The sequence below is a fragment of the Cimex lectularius genome, unplaced genomic scaffold (genome assembly GCF_000648675.2).
Source record: "Cimex lectularius strain Harlan isolate CLEC.00 unplaced genomic scaffold, Clec_2.1 scaffold94, whole genome shotgun sequence".
Lineage (NCBI taxonomy): Eukaryota > Metazoa > Arthropoda > Insecta > Hemiptera > Cimicidae > Cimex > Cimex lectularius.
In genome coordinates, this window is record NW_019392668.1 from 1,345,555 (window position 1) to 1,356,433 (window position 10,879).

The 10,879-nt window shown below is 38.7% G+C and overlaps 1 protein-coding gene across 1 annotated transcript in view; it reads right to left on the minus strand.

Annotated features, from left to right (window-relative positions):
• The window catches only part of LOC106670221 (segmentation protein Runt-like), a 36,961-nt gene extending 26,381 nt beyond the window's left edge, over window positions 1-10,580 (minus strand). The window contains exons 1-2 of the mRNA XM_014400340.2: window positions 10,136-10,580; window positions 6,728-6,841 (exon numbers count right to left, since the gene is read on the minus strand). Coding sequence (XP_014255826.2) covers window positions 6,728-6,841; window positions 10,136-10,466 — 445 coding nt within the window. The 5' untranslated portion in view covers window positions 10,467-10,580. The remainder of the gene's footprint in view (window positions 1-6,727; window positions 6,842-10,135) is intronic.
• Window positions 10,581-10,879: the final 299 nt, after the last annotated feature.

A 10,879-nucleotide genomic window follows, 5' to 3' on the forward strand; every position in this document is an offset into this window, starting at 1 on the left:
CAGGGCATTGAATTAAAATTAAAGGATACAATCAAGTTCCTAGGGATAACGCTAGATAGGAAACTTGATTGGAAAGGCCACATTAAAAACATACATAGGAAAGGCACTATATCCATGGTGCAGTGTAGGAGAATCGTTGGTAGAACATGGGGTATTAAACCATGGGTGGCCAAATGGATATACACCGCGATCATACTACCAAGATTTCTATTTGCAGCCCTAGTTTGGTGGAATGGGCTAGAAAACAAAGGGGCTATTAACAAGCTAAGGTCATTCCAAAGACTAGGTTGTATGATGATGACGGGAGCTTTTCCCACTACACCAACCCTAGCTTTGGAAGTGATAACAAACACCACACCTCTACACATTGAGGTCAAGGTTAAAGCACTAACCAGCTGCTATAGATTAATTAGTGAAGGCAGCTGGAACCATAAGGGAAATAATATAGGACACTCGAAAATTTTACATTTATTGAGTAAGGTCAACAACCAACTACTGGGTGTAAGCGATAAAAAGGTGAAAACACCTTTAGGGAAAAAATACTTTCAGGTAGTCACTCCCTGTGACTATAACTATAGGTCTGATGATGACCATCGTAGTCTAGATTGCTACACCGATGGCTCACTCATTAAGGATAAGGGAAGTGGTGCTGGAATACACATACCTAAATTAGGGATCAGCATCTCCTATCCTCTTGGTAATAACACCTCGGTCTTTCAGGCAGAGGTCTGGGCCATTAATGTCTGCTGTAGAACACTGATGGATAACAAGATTAAGGGAAAAGATATTAAAATTTTTTCCGACAGTCAGGCCAGTCTAAAATCATTACAAAAAGAACTATCAACATCTAGACTGGTAGAGGAAACCGTTGAACTCATTAATAGGACTATCACCAGGTATGAGAATAGGGTAACCCTCGTATGGATACCTGCTCATAAGGGGCACTATGGCAATGAGGAGGCGGACAGCCTGGCCAAGGAAGGTTCAAATACTGAGTTCGTCGGACCACAACCGGTATTACCCCACTCTTTAAGCACAGCAAAAGAGAGTATAGGTAGCTGGGGCATGAAACAATTCCTAAAGGAATGGAATATGTCCCCAGGATGCAGACAATCGAAGGAGTTTCTGAAGGAAATCAAACCTAAAGAATCGAAATGGCTATTCTCTAACTCTAGGAGGGGAATAAGGAGGCTGATAGGTATCCTAACGGGCCATTGCCCCTTGAGAAGACACCTCTTCATAATGGGTACTCTACCAGACCCCTTCTGCCGCTTCTGCGAAACAAAAGAAGAAACGGCCCGACACTACCTCGCAGAATGCGATAGGTATGCTAGGGAAAGATTTAATACTTTCGAAGGAGAGGACATAACCAAAACACTCCCCAGGATAAAATGGTCCACAATCCTGGGGTTTGTGAATAGGTCCAATAGGTTTATACAGGACTCGTGAGCCGACCAGGTCCCGGACCTTCTAGGGATGGGGTACGGGCCTACTCAGGCTTTTAACCCCTCGGGTCCTGGTCGCCCGCCCCTGGTGTAATATATATATATGGGCATGGGTAGATAGAAGTGACTTGATATTCATTTAAGCAGATGGTGGTTTTTCTAAATTGCACTACCCTGTATATTGCCGAAAGCAATGGTTTAGAGCTACATTGTATCTATTGAATATTTCAATATAAAACCGCCCGATCAACTTGATCCTTGTTATACTTTGAAATTAAATTCAGGCCAAAGAGATACGCGAGAAAAGACACGATTCCTTTCACACTGTGGAGTGAGAGAGTGATCGATAATTGTTTAACTTAATCCTTAAGGGCTCATTAATAAATAATTGCCGTAGGAAGGAGAATAATAATAAAAATAAGATTTTGATGATTCTTGGGAGTACATTGCTGAGGATCATACGCATCCAGAAACAGAATCACCTATGCCAGGGTGAATAAATCACAAATGCAATTCCTTAACAACTGAAACAGACGGCATAAACAACAAGACCTGCGATTAAACATAGTTAGCCGAACGAAATTACCCAGCCAGCCCGTTAATTGGGCCTGGGTGCTATATTGAGATTATATATAGCTAATGATACCACGTTAATTTACGACAGTTGCAGGCATCGGTTCGGTTTGGGTTTACTGAGATGCCAGGTCCGACGTTAAACCGGAGCAACTAAACAAACCAGGGGAAAGAGACCGAGTTTACACTCCCGGCCGGCGAATAGCCACCGACTTCCTCTCAGACAATTATTTACCCTTTTTGTTCCATTTATAAACCTATAAAGTTACAGTCGTTAAATTGATTTACAGCCCGCCTTCGATACGTCAAATTAGGACCCGTCTTAATTATAAACCAGTACAGGCCGTTACATTCGACTCGATGTTACAATCGTTTCAGTTTTCAACTTTTCAACTGTTCCGTTTTTCAAGGTAGATTTTTTAAAAAGAAAAAATGATTCGTCCTTGTTGAAACTAAAATGTTTCAACTTTAACACAGGTTGTCTCTGTATGTAACATCATTCTAAGTTTTTGACGATGTAAAGACAGACCAATCCCGAAAAATTCACGTTGAAAGATTCATGATTGATCATGTGAAAAGAACATTCAACAATAGAAAAATATGATAAATGCAACTGCATAAAAAAAGACAGATTTTGTTTTTCTTGTCTCCAGGTCGCATAGTAAGCGTAGGTTGTTTCATTTAACTGGAGTTTATCTCAATGCACGATATTATGACATATAAATAATCAATAGAAGCATATACCAGCAGTTGAATGGTCCAACAGTAACAAGTAACAGCCGTTACACAGCCCTTTGGACGGATATGTGGTAATTGATGAGCGGTCTCTAACAAAACTTTTTTTTAAATCAATACTTAAAGCGTCTATATTTGAAATTTGAACTAATTATATCTCACATTATCAAGCGTATATTTTAATACCTATAGTTGTGCTATTGTTACATAATTGGGGTTATTGGTGAGTGTATAAATTTTATAAAATTCTAGTCATATCAAAACATCACAGCGGTGATATCACTAGGACCGACTATCACTCATTCAACCAAAATCCTCCAAAATGCGTGTAATAAGATAAACGAATGGACAAAAAAATGGAAAATCAAGCTAAATCAGTTCATCTAATCTTTACAAACAAAAAAGTGGACCATCGCTCAGAATCGATACCATACAGCGATACAGCTAAATATCTGGGAATGACCTTAGATGCCAAGCTGAGATGGAAAGAACACGTGAAGAAAAAAAAGGATAGAAATAGGTTTAAGGTATAGACAACAGTACTGGTTGACAGGACGTGGCTCCAACCTTGCTATACAAAAAATATTATTATATAAACAAGTCATAAAGCCTATGTGGACATATGGTATTCAACTAGGGGTTGTGCCTAACACAGCAATATCATAATCATACAAACACTCCAAAATAAAATCTTACGTAACATGGTCAATGCATCTTGTACATAAGGAATAATGTCTTAAATAGGGATCTTAACATCCCTGAGGTCACGGCAGAAATACAAAGATGTGCCGCCAAACACCAGGCTCGTCTCGGCCAGCACGAGAATGTGGAAGCGACCAAACTCTTACATAACCGAAACATGGTCAGAAGATAACATAAGATACAGAAAAGAACAAAGCCATATGATCTTTGTAGTTAAAAATGGATAGTGAATAGTGAAATGTAAATCTTATTGTACCAATGGGTTTATAAGAATGTAAACATTTATTTAATCTATAATATTATTGAAAAATTAATGGTTGGTCTAATAAGACCAGTTTTAATAAATAAATTTAATTAATAAAAAAATATCAAAACATCGTTAAAAAGAGATTAATATCGCTGAAGTAAATTAAAATTGCAGGTAAATCGGTCCTCGATATGAGAAAATGGTTGAGAGTGGAGTGCACAGGGCGACCATCAATGGACGAAGTTTTACAGTGTCTAGGTGGGTAGGATTATCCGAATGATGGATATTGTTCAGGTATTTAACTCTTCCTTAGTATACCCACGTTTAAAGGTTGAAGCTTCTAGTATTCAGACAAAAGATAGGATTTCAGTACTAAATAAAAGGTTGAGAGGAGGATAAGGGTGAGCTTGTCAAGGCAGGATGCGATACCTTGTCAAAGGACACGCTAAGTTCTATCAATTTTCCAAGACACGTCATGCCTGAACTGCAGTAACTTTTTTAGCCGCCAAAACGTCACTATTTATTCTGTGATCTCAGTACCATCCTGCTTACTGACAGTTCGTTCAGTCCTGTAATAAATGGAAGATTTCGCGATGGTCCATCGAAAACGGGACCATTTATTTCAACTTTCATCCATTGTTAATTCGATTGCCAAAAGGCAAAATGTTAGTGTTATTTTGTTACCCATGCCACATACTTGCAACAACACATCACTAAAGACAACACAAATGGACAAAATGGACGAAAAACTGTGCTGTGGCTCCACACGTTCAGTCTAGTCATCGTTCTTTTCATTTTTCCGAACTGGATTCAGTCAAACTAACATAAACAGAGCATAAAATCGGTCCTAATGAAAGCTCCAATGTATTATAAAATTGGTGAGATTCCCTCTACTGTTACGCGGAGTGATGAACATGTAGTTTGGTCGTTTCCAATCGTTTTGGTCTATCTATCTTCCCAGTTGGTGTGGTTAAATGCCTACTTCTCCTTGCTGAGAAGCACTGGAAGGGACGAAAACCAAATTCGGCAGAGGTCATAACAGCGAGTATTGAGGAAATCATCAGAAAAGACCAAACTACGGAATAACTTTTGCTCTAGTGGGATATTAGAGATAGTAAAGTGGTTCAGACTGAAACCAATTACAAGAATGAAGAAGAAAGAAAACTTCAGGAAAGGTTATTCAGAAATCGTGAGATGCGGTCTGGTGTGATGTAGATTTCAGAAAAACATTTTCTTTATCGTGCCAACGTTTCGATCTTTATTGAGATCATCTTCAGGGCTCAAAGTGTTTGTCTTCTGGGTAATTGTGCCATTCTTGCGTGTCTTGTTGAGAGTGCCTTGAGAAGTCGTGTTGGGCATTCTCAACAAGACACGCAAGAATGGCACAATTACACAGAAGACAAACACTTTGAGCCCTGAAGATGATCTCAATAAAGATTGAAACGTTGGCACGATAAGGAAAATATTTTTCTGAAACCTACATCACACCAGACCGCATCTCACGATTTCTGAATAATTATCGATTAACGGTCACTAATCACCACACATTTCAGGAATGATATTGAAAAAAAGGAGAAATGGTTGAAAAACTGTGCTCTGCAAACTTTAAAAAACGAAGCATAAAACGGGCTTTAAGCTTTTGTACTTTTCTTGTAACTTTTACTTTGGTGATTTCCGACCATTCGGGTCGGCTTATCTAATATTTCTTTTGGCATCTTCAGTGGTGTGTTTGTGCTCTGAAACTCCCTGCTTATTTCCTTGATCCTATCCATGTTTTGGTCAATACACCTATCTTTTTTCATTGTTGGATACAAAAAACAAAATGTTAAGTTTTCTTTTGTCACCTTGGCATACAGCTTTCAGGCAATGTAAAATGTGATGTTTCGTTTTTAATCCAGGAAACGTGCTAATCCTTTCACAAGAGCCCAGAACAAACAAGGAATAAAATTTTTACTTCTCAACAATAACTTTTACACCAAAAGTAACCAAATGACTTGAATTTGTTTCAAGCATTTCTGGGACTGGGTTGATCCAGTTTGAGTGCAGTTCGATTAGAAGAAGCAGTCTTTCCTCTGAGTGATCTTTATATTCTGACATACCACTTCGATAACAGTTGCATTATTGAAAATTCCCTTTGAGGTGCTCGAGGAGATGAATTTACTTCGATGAAAATACCTTCTTTTTGTTACTTTTACATTGGCTATTTCAGACCTTTCTTTAGCAGGTTTGCTTAGCATGGTCATTAAGAAGCTTGTTGGTATTTCTTGATATTCTCAGTTGTGTATTTGTGCTCTGTAACTCCTTATTTACACTGATGATATCCAACTTTTTTTTCCAACTATCTCCATTGTTAATTTGGATTTAAAAAAAAGCAAAATGTTAATTTTCTTTTATAACCTTGGCTATACATCTTTTGTAACACCAACGAACGAAAGTCATCACGAAAGACGAAAACAAATGGAGGAACAAATAGAAAAAATGGACCAAAACCTGTACTGCGGCTACACAGTTAGGTCATCTACTTAAGTTTATTCTTCCGATCTGGATTCAGGCATAACATAAACAGAGCGTGAAATCGGTCCTAAAGGCGCTCAAAACAGCGAGAATAGGGGAACCAAATTTATCATAAACGACCAAACTACTAACTTTAGCTTCACATGCTCAAATTATGTGAAGAACGTGATGACCTGTTTGATAGTAGAGATGTACGGTTCGAAATCAGATTGTTATTCAATAATGAAAAGCAAGAAAAATTCAGAATTGCATAATATTACAAGGAAGAACAGTTTTTTGGTTCAGCCTAAAATTTTGGTTCAATTGTAAGAGGAAACTAATAGTGGTCTATATTTGTCCGTTGGTCGGTTGTAGATACTTATCGGCTTTTAATTTATGAATAAATGGTAGAGCGAATGTTTAAAATAGAAATTAAACAAAGTACACTTTGTGTTAAAAAGGTAGGAGGAACGGTTGATATCGGGCCAACTGAGCCGCAAAGAGTAAACATTTGTCTCAGAACTTTACTTACTTGACTTTGATCTCGGCTCCCTCGGGCCGTCGACGGTGACTTTAATGGCCTTCGTGTAGACGGCGATTTGGTGCGGACTCGAACCGATGACGATCGTCAGTGAGAAGCTCTTCCCTGTGGGCAGACGGACAAAGTTAAAATAGATATCTGAGCACCGGCTATTTTAGGAGGCGGTAAATCTAAGCCTAATGGAAACTCTTCACATGCGATACCACTTCATCTCACTTTTACAAATTTACAAAAACACTCTCACACGTGAATAGGAAATGTGAATACACGAGATAAATAGAACTAGAATAACATCATCCTATCAAGGGATCAGACAAAACACACCTTTTTATAATGACTAAAATTGTAAACTCTAAACACAATTTTTGAATAATAAAATTGAATTTCATTTAGAATGGATATAAATAAGACAAACAAAAAACTTTTATTGGTGGAACAGTAAAAAAGTTTGTTGTTGTCATGGTGTTATATGATTGTTCTATTATTCATCTCTTTTTAATTCATGCAAAAAGGTCGAAAATGTACAAAATCCTAGTTCGTTTCGTTTAATTCCGAACGACTGTACTTAGTCACAGTATAAGCAAATGTTTACTCAAATGGTTGAGACGATATCTATCAATATTTGTTCAATTTAAAATTACATTAATATTTTTCTACTTTTTTCAAAAATAAACATAATTTTTTACTCGTGACTCAATAATAAATTTGAATTTGAAAAAATATCACCTATTTATCAACAGACGTTCTATTTGAGTGAGTGAAAAAATGAGTCAAAAAGTAGCAAAATAGAAAATAAATGACTATATTTTAAATCATATATCAGAGGATATTTCTCAGATGGTCAATTAATCTTAAATGGGTTCACAATTGTTTTGTCAATTTTTCCTCATCTTAAACCAATCCCAAATTACGAAAAATGTGTGGTTTTTATAGTGACCGGTTGTTTAATAATCGTTGGATCGTGAGGAACGGCCCTTTATGCCCTGAAGATGATCCGAATAATGGTCGAAACGTCGGAAAAACGTGTTTTTCTAAACCTCCTCATTCTTGGCCTTATCTCACGAACCCAACAAGTATTAAAAAATATAACATTTCTAGCTCGTAAAAGATGCGGTTGGTCAAATGGTGCAGACGAATTTTGAAAAGGTTGATGAAAATTCTATGACGGAATTTGACTCCAAAAGATAAGCCGGAAAGTTAGTGTAAATTGATTTTTTCCTCAATTAAAACACAAATACAATAAAAATTATAGTTCTGTTATAGTTCTGTTTAAATAAACTAGGATTTCACATATTAAAATCCTTTTGTAGTCGTGTCTGTTGTACAGGTAAGTTTTAAAAGGAAATAACTTTTAATAAATCATCAATCAAAAGTCAATCAATGGTTATATTAAAATTTGATAGTGAAATAAATTATCAGTCGAAAATCTCTCAATGTTAGAGGGTACGTCGGCTTTCAAGTGCCAGGAATAAAATTTCGCGTAAAAAGTATATTGACGAAGGAAAATAAATTTAGACTAGGACGTCAGGTACCTAAAAATGTGTTGTTTTCGTCTAAACAATACAACTAGCCTGTTAAATATATCCTTTGGACAAAAACAAAGTTTCTAAAAAGTAAGTAAAAGAAATTCCTGCTTACTTGTACGGACATGTGTAGTGCAAAAGTTACAGAAGCAAAATTTTGAAAAACTATCAAAACGAAATAAATGTTAACAAAAGTAATAAAATATTTAACGGGATTAACTCGAATTATACGAGTCTGTGTGATTAATACAATTTCAACAAGCCATAATTATGAAAAACTAAGCGGGTCTTGTTTAGGCGTGGTTTTCTCTTTAGCAAAGTTTGTTTTAAAAAAAATAGCTTCCTTTTGGATCTAGGGTCAAAATCAAATGATCGGGGTCAATCATGGCGATTACCATGCTTGTTCTGAAAATGATCGTTTGACCGCTGTCGATTCGTTCACGATCATGCTGATGGTTTGAATACATGATTACATCGAAAAATTATCTTGTTCCTTCATGGTTTGGAAGATGAATTTCGCATAATCAATGAGGTGAATTTAACAGGAAATTAAATATTTTATTTGGCGCTGGCGGAGAACAAAATAGAGGCCAAGTTTTATGTAAGACATTCTTCGGGATTAGTTCATGAAAGTTAGTTGACAGTTCAGATTTGTTAAATTTATCGAAATTTAGGATTATGCTCAGAACAGCCCTCGTGAGCGACTACAAGTTAAACTATTCACATCACGGACGCAGTCCGTGTATAGCTTTCGGGTCAAACGGCACGTCGAGTCACACTGAAGATGGCGAGAGGCGCGCCAGCAAGGACAAAACAGCGAAAGTCAGAACAAAAAAGGAACGACCAACCTACAGGTTGACCACCCCGCAGACCTCAAGAGGAAATTTCAAAATTTTTAAAGTTTGAGCCTCAATATATATTGTTGTTTAGGTTCAAAAGCTTTTAGGTCCGGAAGATTTCCGATTTTCAAAATCTGCTGGAACTAATAGCTTTTTTAACAAAATTTTTAAAGTTTGAGCCTCAATATATATTGTTGTTTAGGTTCAAAAGCTTTTAGGTCCGGAAGATTTCCGATTTTCAAAATCTGCTGGAACTAAAAGCTTTTTTAATAAACCTAAACAATAATATATAGAGGAAATTTTATTTCTTATTCAACTTAATGTGATAATTAGTCGATTCCCAGTGATACTGATTGAAAGCCCGCAGAAGGAAGAACTTTTACAGAAATTTTGAATTTATTGTATGAACACTGGTCTGTATATCCTCGCTTATTTTTGTTGGCTTAGACGCGTTTCGGCTGTTCGTCATCTTCAGTGTTTGGGTGATATTTGTTATACGGCGAAATGGCGAAACACGTCTGAACCAACAAATATTAGCGATTATAGGAGGACCAGGATGAAAGGATCGCGCAGACCTCAGGAGGAAATTTAACAATTTTGGATTTGTTAAAAATTTACTCACGTGGGATAAGAATTTAACTAATAAAAAATGGGACGAAAAAAATTAATAAAACCGTTGTCCGTGGGGGAGTTGAAAATATGCTAAAATCTGAACAAGAACAACCGAAGAACTTCTGCGTCCTTTACAAACAAAGTTTGGTGCGGGACGATGCCTCTGTTTCAAAAGTTCCGTTTCACCGCTTTTTTGGGCACCGTCATACCAAGTGCAAAGAGGAGGCGATGGAAATATCCGTATTTAGGCCGAAAGAAAGTTGCAATGGGGGGAACTTGTGACATTGTGGCCAGCCATATGCGTTTCACCTTCACACTAGGGGTCATCGCCTAACGGAAACTTCCCCTTTGTAACTTCACAGATTGTCCAACTGATGCCGATTAGAAGAAAACTTCGAGACGGCCTATCATCGAATCGAACTCACCCCTTCCGCTCCTTCCGACGAACCTAAGATCGTTGAACTTGGCCACCTGGTTTTTCATGACTGCCGTGCAGTTCCGCAGTTCTGCGCAGTAGTTCTCGTCGTTGCCCGCCCTGACAGTGACGACCGTCCCGTCGTTGACATCGTCGAGGGCGATGACTTTGAACGCGGCCGGCAGCGACTTGTTGGACCTCCAATGGTTCGGGAGGGCGGAACAGAGGATGCTCGGGCTGCCGGTCTGGATCAGTTCGCCGTGGTGTTCGCTCAGCGCGGAGCAGACGCCGCCGTACATGTCGCCCCACATCGCGCTATCGCTCCCGGCCGGAAGACGCATGAACCGACCCACTTTCCTCCTTGGAAACCACTCAAACTTGACACGGACGTCTTCCGCCGCTGAAGAATAAGCGTAGGTCACACTCGACAGGCAGAGCCTCGGAGCTCGACTGGTGGAAAAAGCCGACTCCTACGCTGCCTTTTTTCCATCCCCACTCCTCTGCGGGCGTTTTTCCGTCGATATTCTTTGGGGGGGGCCGTGTTTTTTTGTCGGGCGGGCTGGGATTGGAGGGTGGCCACGAAGCGGTCGTGTTCTGTGGCCAACCCTTGGCAAACCCCTCCCACTGCCACACAGGGGTGGGGGCCGCCGACCTACCCTCATAATTGACACGTCTCCCACCCGCTTCTTCCTCCCCGCCGACCTCTTCTTCCATCGTCCGACCTTCTTCCATTCCCCACCCCCCGCCCGGCTAT